The sequence below is a fragment of the Colobus angolensis genome, unplaced genomic scaffold, assembly GCF_000951035.1.
Source record: "Colobus angolensis palliatus isolate OR3802 unplaced genomic scaffold, Cang.pa_1.0 Scaffold46, whole genome shotgun sequence".
NCBI lineage: Eukaryota > Metazoa > Chordata > Mammalia > Primates > Cercopithecidae > Colobus > Colobus angolensis.
The window spans coordinates 229,136-251,103 of record NW_012118043.1 but is presented as its reverse complement, the minus strand read 5'-3'; the positions used below and the strand labels follow the sequence as shown (position 1 = coordinate 251,103).

General features: G+C 36.1%; 1 protein-coding gene across 2 annotated transcripts in view; it reads right to left on the bottom strand.

Annotated features, from left to right (window-relative positions):
• PLSCR2 (phospholipid scramblase 2) overlaps positions 1–21,968 on the bottom strand; it is a 47,839-nt gene that overhangs the window by 2,797 nt on the left and 23,074 nt on the right. Inside the window, exons 2-8 of one of the 2 annotated variants that reach the window (XM_011958063.1) lie at positions 21,792–21,904; positions 21,484–21,719; positions 20,037–20,079; positions 16,560–16,780; positions 15,303–15,464; positions 11,178–11,339; positions 3,612–3,675 (exon numbers count right to left, since the gene is read on the bottom strand). In XM_011958063.1, coding sequence (XP_011813453.1) covers positions 3,646–3,675; positions 11,178–11,339; positions 15,303–15,464; positions 16,560–16,780; positions 20,037–20,079; positions 21,484–21,540 — 675 coding nt within the window. In that variant the 5' untranslated portion in view covers positions 21,541–21,719; positions 21,792–21,904 and the 3' untranslated portion in view covers positions 3,612–3,645. The remainder of the gene's footprint in view (positions 1–3,611; positions 3,676–11,177; positions 11,340–15,302; positions 15,465–16,559; positions 16,781–20,036; positions 20,080–21,483; positions 21,720–21,791; positions 21,905–21,968) is intronic. The other variant, XM_011958062.1, reaches the window with a different exon arrangement.

Below are 21,968 nucleotides of genomic sequence, written 5' to 3'. Positions count from 1 at the left end.
ATTTCTTGTTTTTGTCAGGTTTGTCAAAGATCAGATGGTTGTAGATGTGAGGTATTATTTCTGAGGGCTCTGTTCTGTTCCATTGGTCTGTATCTCTGTTTTGATACCAGTACCATGCTGTTTTGGTATACTGTAGTATAGTTTGAAGTCAGGTAGTATGATGCTTCCAATTTTGTTCTTTTTGCTTAGGATTGTCTTGGCAATGCAGGCTCTTTTTTGGTTCCATATGAACTTTAAAGTAGTTTTTACCAATTCTGTGAAGAAAGTCATCGGTAGCTTGATGGGGATGGCATTGAATCTATAAATTACCTTGGACAGTATGGCCATTTTCACAATATTGATTCTTCCTATCCAAGAGCATGGAATGTTCTTCCATTTGTTTGTGTCCTCTTTTATTTCACTGAGCAGTGGTTCGCAGTTCTCCTGGAACAGGTCCTTCACATCTCTTTAAGTGGGATTCCCAGGTATGTTATTCTCTTTGAAGCAATTGTGAATGGGAGTTCACTCATGATTAGGCTCTCTGTTTGTCTGTTATTGTTGTATAGGAATGCTTGTGATTTTTGCACATTAACTTTGTATCCTGAGACTTTGCTGAAGCTGCTTATCAGCTTGAGGAGATTAATATTGTTATGTGTGAATGATCCTGTCATTATGATGTTAGTTGGTTATTTTGCTCATTAGTCAATCCAATTTCTTCTTAGTATCAATGGTCTTTACAATTTGGCATGTCTTTGCAGTGGCTGGTACCGGTTGTTCCTTTCCATGTTTAGTGTTTCCTTCAGGAGCTCTTATAGGGTAGGCCTGGTGGTGACAGAATGTCTCAATATTTGCTTGTCTGTAAAGGATTTCATTTCTCCTTCAATTATGAAGTTTAGTTTGGCTGGATATGAAATTCTGGGTTTAAAATTCTTTTATTTAAGAATGTTGAATATTGGCCCCCACTCTCTTCTGGCTTGTAGAGTTTCTGCCAAGAGATGCACTGTTAGTCTGATGGTCTTCCCTTCGTGGGTAACCCATCCTTTCTCTCTGGCTGCCCTTAACATTTTTTCCTTAATTTCGACTTTGGTGAATCTGACAATTATGTGCCCTGGAGTTGCTCCTCTCAAGGAGTATCTTTGTGGCATTCTCTTTATTTCCTTAATTTGAATGTTGACCTGACTTGCTAGGTTGGGGAAGTTCTTCTGGATAATATCCTGCAGAGTGTTTTCCAACTTGGTTCCATTCTCTCCATCACTTTCAGGTACACCAATCAGATGTAGATTTGGTCTGTTCACATAGTCCCATATTTCTTGGAGGCTTTGTTCGCTTTTTTTTTGTTTTGTTTTGTTTTTTGTTTTTTTTTACTCTTTTTTCTCTAAACTTCTCCTCTCATTCCATTTCATTAATTTGATCTTCAATCACTGATACCCTTTCTTCCACTTGATCAAATCGGCTACTGAAGCTTGTGCATGCATCAAGTAGTTCTCATGCCACGATTTTCAGCTCCATCAGGTAGTTTAAGGTCTTCTCTGTGCTGTTTATTCTAGTTATCCATTCATCTAATCCTTTTCAAGGTTTTTAGCTTTCTTGCAACGGGTTTGAACATCCTCCTTTATCTCGGAGAGGTTTGTTATTACTGATCGTCTGAGACCTTCTTCTCTCAACTCATCAAAGTCATTCTCCATCCAGCTTTGTTCCATTGCTGGTGAGGAGCTGCATTCCTTTGGAGGAGAAGAGGCACTCTGATTTCTAGAATTTTCAGCTTTTCTGCTCTGGTTTCTCCCCATCTTTGTTGTTTTATCTACCTTTGGTCTTTGATGATGGTGACGTACAGATGGGTTTTGGTGTGGATGTCTTTTCTGTTTGTTAGTTTTCCTTCTAACAGCCAGGACCCTCAGCTGCAGGTCTGTTGGGAGTTTGCTTGAGGTCCACTCCAGACCCTGTTTGCCTGGGTATCACCAGCGGAGGCTGCAGAACAGCAAATATTGCAGAACATAAATGTTGCTGCCTGATCCTTCCTCTGGAAGCTTCATCTCGGAGGGGCCCCCAGCCATATGAGGTGTCAATTGGCCTGTACTGGGAGGTGCCTCCCAGTTAGGCTACTCAGGGTTCAGAGACCCACATGAGGAGGCAGTCTGTCCATTCTCAGATCTCAAATTCTGTGCTGAGAGAATGACTACTCTCTTCAAAGCTGTCAGACAGGGGCATTTAAGCCTGCAAAAGTTTCTGCTGCCTTTTGTTCAGCTATGCCCTGTCTCCAGAGGTGGAGTCCTCAGAGGCAGGCAGGACTCCTTGAGCTGCAGTGGGCTCCACCCAGTTTGAGCTTCTTGACAGCTTTGTTTACCTACTCAAGCCTCAGCAATGGCAGATGCTGTTCCCCTAGCCTTGCTGCCACCTTGCAGTTTGATCTCAGACTGCTGTGCTAGCAGTGAGTGAGGCTCCATGGGCGTGGGACCCTCTGAGGCAGGCGTGGGATATGATCTCCTGGTGTGCTGTTTGCTCAGTTGGAAATGCAGAAATCACCCATCTTCTGGGTCGCTTATGCTGGGAGCTGCAGACTGGAGCTGTTCCTGTTTGGCCATCTTGGAACCTCCTCCTTAAAGGTGATTTTAAAGGAAGTAAGTGTGCATGGTCTAAAATGCCACCTGGATGGTTTATCCAGTTTTTTTTAATAACAAAAATAAAATATGCAAAAATTATATCAATAAATTTTACTTTAGGAATTAGATTTTTGGCATCAAATAACCTAAGACCACTGATGAAGTATGCTTTGTAAAGATACACATATTTTTTATTTCATTTACATCTGATTAATCTTGTAACTAACATATTCTGGGAATGATAGAATACAGGAGCCATGTGATAATAAATAACTTCAAAAGTGATAACAATACCAAATTTTAGAATGAGTCTATCTTTTGGATAGACTCACATAGTCATGTCTTTATTTACTGAACACCATAAAAAATTGTTAATTTATCATGTAGTCATTATGAAAATCTTATTTATAGTACTAGGTTAGCTGATAGGAGAAGTTAAATATTGTGTGCTTTCCTGAAGATTAAAAAATACTTCAGCCTGGGTGACAGAGCTAGACTCTGTCTCAAAAAAAAAAAAAGAAAAAAAAAATTCTCATTTACTTTTGCTTGAGAATATGCATATTAAATATTTAGCATGGTAAAAGAGACGGAAATTGTGTCAATTTTAAGTTGTTTTCTGAGTATACAGTATCTGCATATTAATTTTTACTATAAAATAAATTATAACTAGCTTTAAAAAGTAAAATATAAAACTTCTTTAATAAGCCTTTAATTTTTGCTTATAAAATGGAAACTCAGACTATAATTCAAGTAGTCTTTCAAAGAAGGTTTGTGTCTAAATTTAAAAATTCCTATATTCTTTTCCCCAAATATACAATGAATAATCTAATAAAATATATAAAACATTTATAACCCAGTGATAAAATAAATGTTAGAATTTGAAAAGTGAAATTATGTACTCAGAACTACAAGCATCGCAGCTTAACTCACACAGGTGTAAGTCATTCAAATAAAGAAAAGAAAAATCACTGAATTTTTCTTTTAGATAACCCTAATCAACATACAGACTTCAAATTTTCTGAGGAGACTTACATTAATCCACTCCCACACTCTGACATTCCAGTCATTACCTAGTTCTTTCAAAAAACATGTAGTCCTAGATAAAAACAAAAATACAGAAATGAGTTCTCAGAAACCAAACAGAGATCAGATGCAGAAATGCTAAGGGATCTGATGAAACACAGTTAAGTGTCTGTTAAATAAGAAAAATTAACTATAATAAGTAATGGGAGAAAAGTCTACAGGTATAAGATCTCTACCTTCAGCTATCTATTTTAATAGAAATTAAATCCTATAATCCTATGTATTTATTGATACCTGCATTAATTTAATTAATCCTATGCCAGTTTCTGTAAGTGTCACTTTTATCCTCCTGAAATCTTTCTTATTTAATGTTTTGCAGTCCTTCTCTAGTAATATAACTCTTCTTGTAATTAGAATTCATTCCATGTACAACAAACTAAGAAAATAATTCCACTTACAACAGCATCAGAAAGTATTAAATACTAAGGAATACATTTAACCAAAAAGGCAAACATTCTGTATACTGAAAACTATAAGACAATCTGAAGAAGGCACAAATAAATAGAAAGATATTCTGTGTTTCTGGATTGGAATAATTAATATTGCCAAGATGTCCCTACTACTGCTGAAATGGAACTACAGATTCAATGTCATCTCTCTCAAAATACCAAAGAATTTTTCACAGATGTAGAAAAAAAATCATAAAATTTGTATGGAATCACCAAAGACCTCAAATAGCCAAGCAGTCTTTAGCAAGAGAAACAAAACCGGAGGCATCACACTACCTGATTTCAAAATACATTACTAAGATATAGGAATCTAAACAGCTTGATACTGGCTTAGAAACAGACACACTGACCAATGAAACAGGAAAGAAAGCACAGAAATAAACCCAAACATTTATAACCAACTGATTTTTGACAAAGGTACCACCAGCACACAATGACACAATGAGGAAAGGACAGTACCCTTAAATAATGGTGTTTTGAAGACTAAATATACATACAAAAGAATGGATTTTGACCCTAATTTCACACCATATATGAAAATAAAATTAAAATGAATTAAAGACTTAAATGTAAAACCTGTACTGTAAAACAACTAGAAGAAAATATAGGGGGAAATCTCCATGAAATTGGTTTGAGAAATGATTTCTTGGATATGACCCAAAAAGCACAGACAGCAAAAACAAAAAGAGACAAAAGGAATTTCCTCAAATTAACAAGCTTCTGTGCAGCAAACGAAGCAATAAACACAGTAAGGAGACAGCCAATGGATTGGGGGAAAATATTTGCAAACCATATATCTGATAAGTGGCTATATCCAAAACGTATGTTGAACCATTTTTGTTTCTCTGGGATAAATCCCACTCAATCATGGCAAATGATCTTTTTGATGTATTGTTGATTTTGACTTGCTAGTATGTTGTTAAGGATTTTTGGATCAATGTTCATCAGGGATATTAACCTGTAGTTTTCTTTTTTAAATATGTCTTTGTTTGGTTTTGGTATCAGCATAATACTGGCCTCATAGAATAAGTTTGCATGTATTCCTTCCCCCTCTATTTCTCAGTAGCTTGAGTAGCATTGGTATTCATTCTTTAAATGTTTGGTAAAATTCAGCACCGAAGCCATTGGGTCTTGGGTTTTTCTTTGCTGGGAGACTTTTTATGATGGCTTTGATCTTATTACTTATTGTCTGTTCAGGTTTTAGATTTTTTCATGGTTAAATCTTGGTAGATAATATGTGTCTAGAAATTTATTCATTTCTTTTAGATTTTCCAACTTATTGGCATACAGTTGTTGATAGTAGTCTTTAACGATCCTTTGAATTTCTGCAGTAACAATTAAAGTGTCTCCTTTTTCATCTCTGATGTTATTTATTTGGGTCTTCTCTCTGTTTTCTTAGTTCCTCAGGCTAAAGCTTTGTTGATTTTATTTATCTTTCCAAAAAAACAATTTTTACTTTGTTGATCTTTTTGTATTTTTTTAAATTTCAATTTTATTTATTTATTTTTGCTCTGAACTTTATTATTTATTTTCTTCAACTAATTTTGAGTTTGATTTGCTCTTGCTTTTCTAACCCTTTGAGATTCATTGTTAGGTTACTTATTTGAACTTTTTTCTACTTTTTTGATATGGGGGCTTATTGCTATAAACATTCTTCTTGGTACTGCTTTTGCTGCATCCCACAGCGTTTAGTATGTTCTGTTTCCATTATCATTTGTTTCAATTAACTTGTTAATTTCCTTCTTGGTTTCTTCATTTACCCACTGGTAATTTAGGAGCATATTGTTTAATTTACATATTTTTTTTGTTTAATTTCCACAAGTTCTTCTTGTTATTGATTTCTAGTTTTATTCCATTGTGGTCAGAGGAGATATTTAATTTAATTTCATTTTTTAAAGAATCTTTAAGACTTTTTTTGTGGCCTAACATATAGTTTATCCTCAAGAATGAGCCATATGCTGAGGAGATGAATGTGTATTCTATAGCCATTGGATTAACTCTTCTGAAAATATCTTTTGGGTCCATTGGGTTTATAGTGCAGGTTCGATTTGATGTTTTTTTGTTGTTTCTCTGTCTGGAAGATCTGTCCGGTGCCGAAAGTAGGATGTTGAAGTCTCCAGCTATTATTGTATTGGGGTCTATTTCTCCCTTTACCTCTAATAATATTTGCTTTCTACATCTGAGTGCTCCAGTATTGGGTGCATATATATTTACAATTGTTACATCTTCTTGCAAAATTGACCCCTGTATCATTACATAATGCCTTTGTTGCCTCTTTTAACAGTTTTTGTCTTGAAATCTATATTGTCTAAGTATAACTAGTCCTGCTCTTCATTTTCATGGAATTTTTTTCCACCTTTTTATTTTCGGTCTATGTGTGTCTTTAGAGGTGAAGTGTGTTTCTTGAGGGCAACAAGTGGTTGGGTTTTTTTATTTTTTATTTTTTTTCCCATTCAATCATTCCATGTCTTTTGATTGGAGAGTTTAGTCCATTTATATTCAATGCCATCATTGATAAGTAAGGACTTATTCCTGTCATTTTGTTATTTTGCTTTCTGGTTATTTTTGTGATATTCTCTTCCTTCTTTCCTTCCTTCTTGTCATCCTTTTAGAGAAAGGGATTTTCTCTGGTGGCCTATTTTAATTTCTTGCTTTTGATTCTGTATGTATCTTTTCTATGTTTTTGATTTAAGATTACTCTGAGGCTGGCAGATAATATCTTACAACCCATTATTATAAACTCATGGAAACTTAACACTGATTGCATGAACAAACAAAGAAAAAAGTAATAAAAAAATCTACACTTTAATTTCATCATCCCATTCTTGTTGTTTCTATTTATATGTTATTATACTGTTATGTCTTAAAGAGTTGTTGCAATTTTTATTCTTAATAGGTTTATATTCTAGTCTTTCTGCTTACCATATGAGTAGTTTGCACACTACAATCACAGTGTTATAATATCCTGTGTTTATCTGTGTACTTACTATTTATTACCAGTGAGTTTTGTACCTTCAGATGATTTTTTGTTACTCGTTAACATCTGCTTTCAGATTGAAGAACTCCCTTTAGCATTTATTGTAGGAGAGGTCTTGTGTTAATGAAACTACTCAACTTTTGTTTGCCTGGAAAAGTCTGTATTTCTCCTTCATGTTTGAAAGATAATTTTGTTGGATATACTATTCTATGATAAACATTTCTTTCCTTCAGCACTTTAAATATGCCAAGCCACTCTCTTCTGACCTGAGAAGTTTGCTGCTACATGTATCAGATCTTGCTTTTATGTTATTTATTTATTTTTTTTCTCTTGCTGCTTTTAGGATCCTTTCTTTATCATTAACATTTGGGAGTTTGAATATAAAATGCCTTGAGGTAGTTTTCTTTGGGTTAAACATGGTTGGAGTTCTATAACCTTCTTGTATTTGAATATTTATATCTTTCTCTAGGTTTGAAAAGTTCTCTGTTATCCCCTTAAATAAACTTTCTACTCTTGTCTCTTTCTCTACCTTCTCTTTATGACAAATAACTCTTAGATTTGCCCTTTTGAGGCTATTTTCTGGATCTTGCAGGCAAGCTTCATTGTTTTTTTATTTTTAATTTTTGTCTCCTCTGACTACGTATTTTCAAATATCCTGTCTTTAAGCCCACTCATTCTTTATTCTGCTCCATCAGCTCTACTGTTTAGAGACTCTAGTGCATTCTTCAACACATCAATTGCATTATTCAACTCCAGAATTTCTGCTTGTTTCCTTTTAGCTATTTCAATCTATTTGTTAAAGTTATCTGATAGGATTCTGAATTCCTCCTCTGTGTTAACTTATATTTTGTTGAGTGTTCTCAAAACAACTGTTTTGAATTCTCTGTCCATAAGTTCACATATCTTTGTCTCTCCATGATTGGTCCCTGGTGCCTTATTTAGTTCATTTGGTGAGGCCATGTTTTCCCAGATGGTCTTGATGTTTGTGGATGTTAATTCATGTTTGGGCATTGAAGAGTTAGGTGTTTATTGCAGTGTTTGCAGTCTGGGCTTGTTTGTACCTGTCCTTCTTTGGAAGGCTTTCCAGGTATTCAAAAGAACTTGGGTGTTTTGATCTAAGTTTTTGGTTACTGCAGCCATATGTACTTTTGTGGATACCCGAAACCTAGTAATTCTGTGGCTCTTGGAGACTCATAGAGGTAATCCCTTGGCAGTCTTAGGAAAAATCCAGAAACATTCCCTGCGATACCAGCAGACTCTTGTTCTCTTCCCTGACTTTCCCCCAACAAGGAGCATCTCTGTGCTGAGCTGCCTAGATCTGAGGGAAGGGTAATACAAAAACCGCTGTGACCACCACCACTGGAACTGCACTGGGTCAGACTCAAAGCCAGCACAGCACCGGATCTTGCCTAAGTCCTGCAATGACCACTACCTGGCTACCACCTATGTTCACTCAAGTCCCAAAAGCTCTACTATTGGCAAGTGTCAAATCCAGTCAGGCTTGTATCCTTTCTTTCAGGGCATCGGTTCCCTCCTGATCCTGGGTAGGTCCAGAGATACTGTCCAGGAGCCTGAGTCTGGAGTCAGGAACCTTAGGAATCTACTTGGTGCCATATTCTGTGGCTGAGCTACAACCCAAGTTGCAAGGAAAAAATCTTCACATGCTTTTCTTCCATTTCCTTAAGAAAAAGTGTCTTTCCCCTTGGCCACCACCACCCCAGGCCCATAATACATACTGTTTAGCTGCCATTGATGTTAAGTATTACCTAGCTACCACTGATGTTCCTGATGTTCACTCAAGGCCCAAGGACTCTTCAGTCACCTTGTGGTGAATTGTGCCAGTCCTGAATATCTCCCTTCATGGCAGCAGGCTCCCCTCTGGCCCAGCACAAGTTCATAAATACCATCCAGGAGCCACGGCCTGGAATCATGGACTCTAGAGCCCACTTGGTGTTCTCTCCCACTGTGGCCAAGCTGGTATACAAGCTGCAAGACAAAATCTTCTGTCCTCTTTCCTCTTCTTTCCTCAGGTAGGAGGGTTCGGGCATTGAAGAGTTAGGTGTTTATTGCAGTGTTTGCAGTCTGGGCTTGTTTGTACCTGTCCTTCTTGGGAAGGCTTTCCAGGTATTCAAAAGAACTTGGGTGTTTTGATCTGTTTTCGGTTACTGCAGCCATATGTACTTTCCCATATCTCCCCATATCTGCCACAGCTGGGAATGTGCTGGGCCACACCTGAAGTAAGCATGTCTTAGAGTCTCCCCTAATGCCCACAGCAAGTACTGCCTGGCTACCAACAGGACAGACATTAGGACCCAAGGGCTCTTTAGTCAGCAGGCAATAAATCCTAGCAGGAGTGGGTCCTTCCCTTCAAGGCAGCGGGTTCTCTTCTAGCCTGCAGTGTGTTTAGAAACATTGTCTGCGTGCTAGGGGTGGTATCCAAGTTGCAAGAAAAAGTCCTCTTTATTCTCTCCTCCTCTCTCCTCATGAGGAGGGAAGGAGTCTCTACTGGAACTGCAAGCTGTGCTGCCTGGAGTAGGGGAAGGGGTGATGCAAGCACTCCTTGTGCTGCCCTGGCTGGTGTCTCACTAGGTTATAGGCACCATAAGTCCAGTGGCTCCATGCCCAGCACAGCACAGCACTGGGACTTGCCCTGGTATTGTGGTCCTTGTGGCTTAGAGTGTCTTTCAAGTTTATTTAGAAGCCCAGAGCACTTTAGCTCATGGTAGCAAGGTTTGTCAGAACTCAGGTTCTGAATGGTGGGATGAGCAATGCCCCTCTGGCTAAGGCTGGTTTATATGCCGTCTCCATGAGTGCTATGCCACATGTTACTTTCTGCTATGACAGGGAAGCACAGAGTTCCAATGCAAAGTCCCACAGTCACTGTGTTCTCCCTCCCCCAAACACACGGATTCTGTCTCTCCACCAGATAGCCACTGCCAGGTATGTGGGAGCAGTGGTTTAGGCAATTCAAGACTGTCTTTCCTACCCTCCTCAGTGCCTTTTTAAAATGTGATCTTTAAACCAGGTACAATGATCATTGGACTGATTTTTAGTTCTTATGAAATTGCTTTCTGTTGTGTCGACAGTTGTTCAATTTGGAGTTCCTGCAATGGGGATAATTCTCAGAGCCTTCTATTCAGCCATCTTCATCAGCTTCCCCTGTTTAACTTTACCCCATTATTTTCATTGCCATTTACTTGTTGAAGGAGCTAGGTCCTTTTTGCTGTATATTCTCTGTTAAGGTTTTCTGATTATATCACAAAATTAATGTTTAAGATATCTATCTGGCGTGTCAAACCTTGATTGAATATTGGAATCACCTGGGAGCTTTAAACAGCTTGCAGTCTTCATCCTAACTCCAGAGATTTTAATTTAGTAAATTTGGATGGACTTGAGGAGTTTGAAAGTTATCCAGGTGTGTGTTTCTACTGTGCAGCTAAAGTTGAGGACCATTGCTCTGTTTCCATAAACCTCAACTTTGGCTGCATGTTCGTATCATCTGGGGCACTACACAAACTTCTGACTCTGAGCTTCTTGTTTAGTTGAAGTGGGGAATGGCCTGGTACTTGAGGGCTTTCAAAAAGTGTCTAGATAATTCTAATATAAATATACATTCAGAATCACCGCTTTACCCCATGTATTTCCTGTAAACTGGCAGTTAGGTTTAGAGGCTTGATTGAATGTATACTCTTATTGCACTTTATAATCCCATGTTAGATGTTTTAATTTAATGAGTCAGGATGAAATTTCTGTGTTTCACTGAGTTCGATTCCACATAAGACTAGCTTCAGATTTTTCTCCTAATAACATATTTGAATTTTTAATAACCCTCCCCTAAACCAGAGCTTCTTAGCATATAAAGTTATTCTCTTGCCATTTGAAAGTGTGTAGACTCTTCAGACATAAACTAACTGCCTGTAAGTCCGGAGAATCAAAATTAAATAAAATTTCAGTGCTGGGATTAAATGAGAACATTTTATAAAAACTTTATACTCTAAATGGTTATCTTAAAATGTATAATTTATTAAATTATTTCAGAATGATTCTAGAGAAGACATCTGTAACCAAGATTAGCAGGAATAGACTTACAATGAGGAAACAGGCACCAATCATCATGGCTTTCATTTTAACATCAAGGTCTCTAGGAAATTGGATTCCAAAGTTGTCAGCATCTGTAAATGCCTCTCTTAAAAGCCCAGACCAGTGCTTAGAAATCCTGCCAACCACCATTTGTTCATCAAGAGATGTAATCTAAATTGTAAAAAAAAAAAAAAAAAAAAAAAAATTTAAAAATTTATAGAAAACTTATAGCAAAAGTACTTTTAAAGTTGGAATAACAGGAAGCATGTATAATTATGAGCATACAGTTAATATGTTACATTAGATGCATATAGACTCCTGTATATTTATAGATACATAAAAAAACTGTTCTATTTTATAGAAAACTTACATAGAAGTAGTTTTACTGAAATTTTTAATGTTTTCTATTTTATATTAAGATAGACATTAACATATGTTTTATTTATTTGATTTGACCCCAAACAAAATTTAAGCAGAAAAGGATATAAATTTGAAGTATTTCTTTGATATAATTTCTAGAAGCCATCAGGAAGGAAATAAATGAAACTCCTATTAGACTTCTGCTTTTTAGAGACGCACAGAGTGTTTACATAGCTGAACATTTAAATATGAAGAGAGGCCTCACTACCACCCACTGTCAATAGGAAAACATAAAATGCTAAGAGCCTAGAAAAAAAGAATGACAGTTTGAGTGAAGAAAAGCAACCAATAAGTAACTTGATAGGATGCCTCAAGTCAAGGGTGTGGGCAAGACCAGATAACTAGTGGGGTGTGAAGAATGAAAAAATAACAGGTAGAAAAGATCTCCAATGTAAAATATTTCTACTTTTGTGAAAAAAAAAAGGTTGTAAAAATTCTGCTGAGGAAAGCTGAGGGTCATCATGTAGAGTTGAAAAGAGTGTGCTCAGACAAAAACACCTCACCAGATGGGCAGGTAGTGGCTGAATATAGCTAACATTCACCAAACTACATGTAAGAGTTATGTCAACCCAAGTCAGGAATGTCATTTTCAAATTTGAACACAGGATCAGAAATATAAATAATGACCTACATATGCAGATCATTATAAAGTCTAGATAATTTTTATGAAAAACAGTTATAAAGTCTAGATAATTTTAGCTAAATTCTGTATAACATTTTAAAAACAAAACAGAAAATAAGGTAAAATTACTTCAACCTCTGGAAATAATACATTGGTATTTACAATATCATAAGAACTGTACATTAAGTTTTTTTTTCCCTTTGGTTTTGTTTTTTTTTTTTTTTAGACAAAGTCTCACTCTTGTCCCCCATGCTGGAGTGCAATGGCACTATCTCCACTCACTGCACCCTCCGCCTCCCAGGTTTAAGCGATTCTCTTGCCTCAGCCTCCCAAGTAGCTGGTATTACAGGTGCCTGCCACCATGCCCAGCTAATTTTTGTATTTTTACTAGAGACGGGGTTTCACCATATTGGCCAGGCTGGTCTCGAACTCCTGACTTCAGGTGATCCGCCCGCCTCAGCCTCCCAAAGTGCTGGGATTACATAAGCCACCGCACCCGGCCTACATTAAGTTTTATCCCTGCTTCCTGACACAGAATTTCTAAAACTCTCCTAACTTTCTAAGTTAATAGGGGTAATAGGAGAGGCTTGCTTTAATATTTGGTCTTTGTCCCAGATTGCTGGCACACAGCTTCAAAATCCTTAGAATATTCTAAACAATAAGTCTTTTGTATACTAAGATGACTAGTGGTTTTTGGTTGGGGTTCCTGATAGCTTCAGTATCAGGCTGGACACCAGAAAAACCAAGCAATGCTTAGAGGATTGAACCATTCAGTCCTGTCCCCATCCTCCAGAAATGAGAGTAAGGCTGGAGTTCGTTATTTACCAACAGTCAACGGTTTAAATCAGTCATGCCTACATAATGTAACTTCCTAAGAACTCTAAACAACAGGTTCAGAGGCTTTCTGGATTGGTGAACTCATGTGCCATGAAAGTGGCTTACCCCAGTTCCACAGGGACAGATCCCCCTTTGCTCAGGACTCTTCCAGAACTCATTCTATTAACCTCTTCATCTGGCTATCCATCTGTATCCTTTATAATAAATCAGCAAACATAAATAAAATGTGTTCCTACATTTTGTAAATAGTTTTAACAAATTGTCAAACCCATGGAGGAGGTTGTGAGAACCCTGATTATAGCCAGTTGGTTAGATGTACAGGAGGTCTTGCATTTGTGGTTGGATTTTGAAATACGGAACAGTTCTGTGGGACTGAGACCTTAACTTGTGGTGTCTGCATTAACTCCAGGTGAGTGAGTGTCAGAATTGACCTGAGTTGTAGGGAACCCAGTAGATATCTGTAGAGAAAGAGAATTGTTTGACACGGGGAAAAAATATCCACACATTTGGTATCAGAAGTATGAGTAAAAACAAGAATTGTAGTGTATTATATTAGCATGAAATTTATAAATCTGTAAATTTAATACTAATAATTGGTAAAGATAGTCTAAAAAAGCTAAATATTTACTGGCAATGTAAATTATAGATGCAAAAATTGCAAATAGGCCACTAGCACATAGAACCTAGGTAAACACCAAAATAATATATTAAAATAATGTGTAAGATACTAGAGGAGCTATATAACTCAAAACATATAATTTATGAAAGATTACCGAAAAGGTGTTTTTAAATTACAAACTCAAAATTGCTATAAAATTTACTATATGCATTATTTTCCTGCATTCTTGAATCGTATTACTATTAGTTACTCTTAGAATCTGGTGTCTGCAGACATAGAGAATTGAAGAGCTACTGAATGAAATCTAAATTTTTAGTATTAAGAATGTTTCACAATTTGTTAGTGATTTACTCATTTCTTAGGAATAAATGATATTCCTATTAGACTTTTATTAATATCATTCCTAGAAGGAGAAATAATCTTTCACTTGTCTGGATTTTTATGGGCATGAAAAGAGAACTATTATTATACATATCCCTACACAAATTTCTCATACATACATATTACACACTCACATACCCACACACCCATATACACCCACACACATATGCATATATCCAATGCATATTATCATACATTTTATATACACATATTATCATATATTTTATATACATATATATGTATCCCTTTATAAGAGCATTTTAAAAGTTTCTACAACACATGTGTTTTCTTAGAATTTCCCATCTCTGTCATCAGATTATGAAGTTGAAAAGGGGAAGCATTCATTTTTATATAACCAAATTCTAATAGAGAAATTAAAAATCATATTAGTAGAGAAGGAAGGATGCAACAGAATGAAACTGGAGAGTGCAAAACCTTAGAAAGATGTGGGGATACTGTCAGAGTTCCCACATTTTATCATAAGTGAGGTAGCCCTACTCAACTTTAGGATTTTTATTCCTTATTCTGTGGAATTGTGGGCCCAGTTTACCAAATTTTCTGATTTTCCAAGAGAATCAGGAAATCAAGATTAAGTTATAAAATCTTCTGATGGTTAAACATTTGCAGCTAAATGATTTGCTAGTAAGGCTAGGCTGTCTGTTGGAGAACTGCTGTAATGAAATTTCTGCAGGAATTTAATATAGAGACATCTTGTGGTTTCCAATGACCTAATTTAATACAGGGTTAGAGAAGAGACCACAGAGAAGTATAATTGGGTAATACATATTACACTGACTTTCTCAAAACTATCTTTGCATGATTGGGCTTTCTGTAGGATCTCAAAGATGTCAGAACTTCTGGACATGGCCTGGAGCACTAGCAGCCTATATTTCAGATTAAGGAAGGATCCATAGGCTTTGGCAATCAGAATTAGATGACAAGGTTAAAGTTTTATTTATAGTGGATAATATATAGTGTCACCACACAGAAACCAACATGTTTAAGTGTTAGATGATTTGCTTATTTTTATTTGACTACAGAGCTCTGTTTCTTTTTTCATCCATTTATTGTTATCAATACTGACCTTTAGTCAGTAATAACCTCCACTCTGATCAAAGTTTAATATATGGGAACATTATTTTGCTATTGAGACATCAGTACACAATACTAATTTAAGGCATTCATAGCATTCTGCAAAATTATATTCTTCTTATATTAAAAAAGCAAATTCTATAAACATTATGACATCTCTTACCTCAAAATCAACACCTGCAAAACAGCTGCACACAATACATGGACCACTAATTTTTAGTACATCCTCTCTGTTCTGATTTTTAATTGTAAACTTTGTTAGACATGGGTGCCAGGTCTGAGTAACATAACCTACTGGTACACCAGGAGGAGCTTGGATTTCTATCTACAAAAGTAAAATATGTGTGAATGTAATAAATCATCATAATAAAAATATCTAATAATAGCTCTAATTTACTGAGCATTTCCTAAGTGCCAGACATTGTAAGTGAGGACTTCCTAGGACTTTTTTAAAAAAAGATCAAACAATGTAACGTATTTTAATGTGCTATTCAAATTATAGAGCCTTTCCCATCAAATTCTCAGTTTTTCCTCAGATAGATATTCTTACAAATATATAATTATACCTAACCTAAATGGCATGGAAAACAAAGCAATTCATTACAAATAACTTCAATTATCCTCTCAAAATAAATACAGTATTAGACTTGAGATAAGTCTATGCCTTTATCTCTATCTGTGTGATGTTCTCACAGCAATCTGTATGCAAGACTAAGCTACCCAGGCAGATATGGTGTTGGGCCAGTGGGATCCTGGAAAAGGCCAATTTTCCTAAAACATCTCTGAACCCTAGTGTCTTCCCTGAAATCATATTCTCTAGGAGTAGGCTGCCATGCAATATGAAACAGAGATATCTGGTCTTTACAGAGCTGAAGATACTCCCATTTAGGATATCCCTTTTGCAGATGACACAGATACATAGGTTTTTATTTTGAAAAGGAGAAATGAAAAACATAGGAGACAAGACTCTGTCCTAGGTTTGTCCCTTAGTAGGTTGGCCAAAATTATGAGATGAACACATCTGTTCTTTCCTTCATTCTTTTGTCCCCATAATCCTAGAATGCTATTTTAGGATATTTTCAATGGTGCAACTCTGCTGGTTTCGACCATGCCTCTTGTAGTCATCTCTAAAAAATGATTTGAAAAAGGTGCCCTACCTGACCTTTCCTTGAATATCAGGAACTCTCATATCTGAGCAGTTGCTCAACCCCATGAGGCAGACTGCTACAGGATACAAGGCTAACTATTCCCTGTTGTTTACTTGCCTTCCTTCCCTTCTTATACAATTGATTCAGAAGCCCAAACATATAGCTCATGAAGCCATATTCCTTTAAATCTCATTTGATTACACAGATTCAATGAAAGGGTGGAAATTCTTGCTGAACTACTTTACAGAAAGCTCTAGTAATTGCTCACATACCTCCTGAAGGCAGCAGGGGCAACAACAACAGTTACATCTTAGTGGTCTTTCCAGAGTTATGACTTCTCGACCCACATTATCAGTAATCCTCAAGGTAAAAGGTCTAGACCGCCCACAGCAATTTCGGTTACAGAAATTAGTATCTTCTGCTGCAAAATAAATCCTCTGCCCAAAGCTGTTCTTGATTTCATACACATTACTACCTTCAAAACTGAATAGGACTAAAAATGAAAATAGAATCAGTTGCCTTTATGTTAAAATTATTGAACCTATCTTAAGATATTATATTATCTAGCTAGTTTTAGATGATGCTCCAAGTATCATAGAAAGAATAAAAAGGAATGATATTTAGAGTTGATCAGGCAGAGGAAAAAGGCAAAGGGAAAGGAGGAAGCTAGGCTATTAATGCATGGAGAAATCGAGTCCTTCTGTGAGACACGGAAAAGAAAGCAAGTCATATTTTTCTAATCCCATAGACTCCTGTGAGAAGAGAGACTTTGCTGCTGAGGGTTGGGGCAATGCTGCAGGTAAGCATAGTGGTGCTAGGTGTACGGATAAAACGTCCATTTATTTGGTATATTTATCGTATATTATGGAGAGGAATATAGGATGATTGCAAAAAATATATTAAATCAATTGGGTTAAGATTTTGTTTTATAAGCCACACTTATGTCCTGTTTGTTTGCACTGTTTGATGAAAGGCAGTAAGAGGGTTAATTCTCAAGGCACATGCATAAAAAGTGAGAGGCGCCGGGCGCGGTGGCTCAAGCCTGTAATCCCAGCACTTTGGGAGGCCGAGACGGGCGGATCACGAGGTCAGGAGATCGAGACCATCCTGGCTAACACGGTGAAACCCCGTCTCTACTAAAAAATACAAAAAACTAGCCGGGCGAGGTGGCTGGCGCCTGTAGTCCCAGCTGCTCGGGAGGCTGAGGCAGGAGAATGGCGTAAACCCGGGAGGCGGAGCTTGCAGTGAGCTGAGATCCGGCCACTGCACTCTAGCCCGGGCAACAGAGCCAGACTCCGTCTCAAAAAAAAAAAAAAAAAAGTGAGAGGCAAAAATGGAAGGCAAATTAGAACATCACATTGGGCTCAGGGCACCCTTATTTAGCTCTGCAGTAATTTGAAAGTAAGAGATGAATATTAAACAAATGGGGAAGGTGCTTGGCAATCAGGGCTTCAACTCAGAATATCTAGACCGTGAGCATCCTAAGTGAACTCTGTACCTTAGATCGGCTAACCTCTTGGGGAAACAGAGGAACACAAAATGCTGACTCTCACATGGTGTCTTACCAAGGACTTCCATGTTGAACCACACACTGGAAACCTCTCCTTGTTTAAAGCCATGAAGGAGCAGTGAATTGTCCCACTATCCACAGAAGGACATCATACAGAAATGTTCCTCAAAAGTCCTATTACCATCAAGTTCCGTAAGAGTCTATGGTGGGGCTGAAACAGGTCCTAGACTGTGCCTGTATAGGAACTGCACTTGACCTTAACATCTGCCATAGACAAACGTTTGTGAAAAAATTTAAAATCGAATCTAAAAAAATGAATTCCTGTGTAGGCATCTATTATCCAACTAATTGTTTAATTATGTAACTTACTTGCAAAAATCTTAAGCTCATTTATCTATAAAATGAGATCAATGGGGTTATACAATCTTGAAGTTTCCTTCAAGTGACTTGAAAAATGGAGACAAAATAAAAGATTGCAGCAATTATATTTTTAGAATCTATTAACTTTTCAGTCATAGTAAGGTATAAGTATTTGTCATAGTCTCAGGTACTAAAAATAAACTGAGTAATCATCTTTTTATATGCCTTGATGTTAGCAAACAATATAGACTTTCAATTTGAGAAAAAAAAGAAAATTAAAAATGTCTTTTTTAAAAAAATTAAAAACTGGTAAATGTGGAACTTTGTATTTTTCAATGAAGCACATATATTGTGCAAATATATATAAAGCTTATAAATCTAAAAAATATAAATGTAATGCTGTATAATGTATACTGTCTGGCCTTTTGGTTTTATAATCTCTATTATACATTCCATAAAATAAAACATTTTAAATAATTCAGAATACAAACTATTACAGAACATAGTGCTCCTTTCCAGAGCAAACTTAATTTAGCAAAACTACAAAAAACCAAGAACATTATAAATATCTAATCACATACTTTAAAAGCAGTTTAAATGTAATAGGTAACAATTGTATATGTTAATGAAATTCATTACTCTGCTTGTACAATTCAAGTTATAATTTCAACCAGTTAAAGAAACTGCAGCTATGCAAAAATGAATTTATTTAACAGATATTTTCTAAAAACCAGCAGTTTTTATAATACATAGAAGAAGTAACTTTATTATATCAGACGGAAGACACTGTGTTTCATAACTCTACGTAGGCTCTCATTCCCCTAGCGACCTTTCTGAAGCATGTAGAGGCTTACTAAATTTATTTGTGCATCTAGGAAGCACTGGACCCAAGAAAGTATCTGGTGGCATCAGGAATATTCAGCAGGAGCAAGAGTGCTCTTCTAAGAAGACAAGCTGGAGGCCTGCTGGTCAGCATCCTACAACATTGCAGTGCCCCTGCACCCTGGCTAGTAATCTACAGCGCATGGAACAAAGATTCTACTGGATTCATCTGAACTCCCAAGAGAAACTGTGGGCAGGAACAACAATTTTCCAAAACACTCCCATCCAAATTCAAAAAGTTTACTCACTTGGAAATGTACTAAGGTAACTAAAATATTGGATGTGGCTCTGTGCCATTCTCAAGGTGATCACAGATTGGAGAGAAAAGAGCTGAAGTGGTAGAAGTCAGGTAAAGTGATTGAATTCCTTAAAGTTATTTGGAGAGAGACAAGAGAGCAAAAATAAGTCTTGGCTGTATTCCTTCTACATTAGAGTTTATAACATTAGGACAGATGCTTATCGTAATAGTGCAGTCATCCCACAGTATCCATGGGAGATTGGTTCTAGGACCTCCTGTGAACAATAAAATCCTAGGCTGCTCAAGTCTCTGATATAAAATGGTGTGGCGTTTCTATATAACTTATGAACCTCCTCCTGTATTATTTAAATCATCTCTAGATTTCTTATAATATGCAAATACAAGGTAAACGCTATGTAAAGAGTTGTTATATCGTACTGCTTAGGAAATAGTGACAAGGAAAAAGAAGTCTGCACACGCTCAGTACAGGTACAATTTCTAAAAATATATTTTTGATCCATGGTTGATTGAATTCACACAGGTGGAACCCACGGATAGGAAGCGCCAACTGTATTTTACCATTTAACTTCTAATGTTCAGAAATAGACTACTGATTTCATTATTGTTAAGACAGACATTTGTAAATAATCAGGTTTACCATCCCACATCCCTCGGAATGCTATATTTATAGTTTTCGATGTATCTTTATTTGCATAAACTTCTCTTTTTAGAAATATAAGGAATACAATTAATACATACCTTCCAGAAGTTCAATTTGCTGATGAATTAGTATCATATCTATCTATTATAGTAAAAAGAAAATTAAGTTGTATGTTAAATATTTTATAATCAATTACTATTCATGTTTTTATTGTTTAATACTGCATATAATCAGTTATTGACATTTATCATTATCAACTTTTAATAAGTTTGTTACCTTTTGTTGTAAAACTAAAGTTAACATATTCTTAATTAAAAATGCTGTATGTTTATTGAAAGCATTCACTACTAATATTGTAAATTTAGGTAAAATAAACTAATATAGTGGAATCCCTGTAAAAGTTAGAAAACAATGTTCTTCCTAAATGAGGATTTAAAATATAAAGACATTTTATCGATTTAAATAAGTTTTTACTGCAAGTCTCAGTTACTCATTTTATGTCTACTTCATATAATCATTTTATAGTAAGTGGTAATTTCTTCTATATATTTTTGAGACTCTCATTAAAAAAACTAGGGTATTTCTTAGAGAAATATAAACCACTAAACATTCTTATAATATTCACTGTGCAAGTACATTGTGGGAAATGAAGTTATTATAAAGAGTAAAAGAGAGATAATTCATTTACTGAAAACTCATTGACTATCACAGAAATACTTGTTTAGAGATTGGAGATATAAAACTTTATATTCCTATTTTACCAATCTGATCTCTAAGACAAAACAAATATTAAACCTCAGTTTGCTGAGGTAAGCTATCATGTAGTACAGCAAAATCCAGGACTTTCTTTTCCTTATTGGTGACATTTGTAAAATTGGGTCTTCCAAAGAAAAAAAGCATCATAAAAATGTGATTTTACTAATTGGGAGAAAAAGATGACTCAAATCCCACACAAAAATATTAAGTCATTTTTGGTACTACTTACTAAAACTCTACTGTAAACTTTAGATGTCTTTTAAATGTCAAGAAAAGTATTCAGTATTGGAATTAAAAAGCACAGAATCCAGAATCAGGGTACCAACCCCTGATTGGTGATGAACAGGGCACCCCCAGTTCATTAGGTTTTTAATCCTGGGTAAGTTATATAACTGCTCTGGACCTCAGTTTCCTCTTGTGTAGGGTGATGACGATTACAATGCTTACACATCATAGAGATTCTGGAAAGATTAAGTGAGGTAATACATGTATAATGCTTAAAAACAAAACCTAGAAAATAGTGCTTAATAAATTTTGACTTTGGACTATTATCACATTATATAAAAAATCTTAGAAAACAATCACCTGTGACATTCATATTTTGATTTAACAATGACTCGAACCCAAAAGAACTAGTGATTTGTCAACAGAATGTGTTGCTTACCATTTCTGACATTAATTAATTAATAAGCAGTAAATAAATAAATATCACTTAACCAAAATTACTATGGGTCATAAACCAGAAGCACAGTTTTATTTTTTCTGAGTATTTTACATATTTGAAATTACCTGACTTAAGTATTCCAATCCTGGTGGACAGTTTAATGGTGGTGGTGGTGCTGGCATCCATGGCACCCCTGCAGGTCTACCTGGCTGATTTTGAACAGGAATTCCAGCTGCACCAGCAGGTGGGACTAGGTAGCTATGCTGACGTCCTGGGTAGAAGGCCTGGGAGCCCAGGTAGCCAGCCTGTTTCCCAATGTGTCCAGCCTGGTGCTTAGGGTAGACAATATGTCTGGAAGATCCTGAAATAGGAGCAAGTAAAATAATTTGTCATCAATCCTTTTTAGAATAACCCTAGTTATCTACAAACTGACCTCTCAGCTCAGAAGTCCTATATCTGTGAAGCTTGAGGTATGTTTTTATCTTCAGATATGTTTCAATGAAATATCTGTGGTTTCACATTCACTTCTATTTTGAGGGTGGTTCGCTGTGAATAGTGTCGGCCTAGAGCTTTATTCTTGCTATTTAAAACTCAGATAGAAAATATGCTT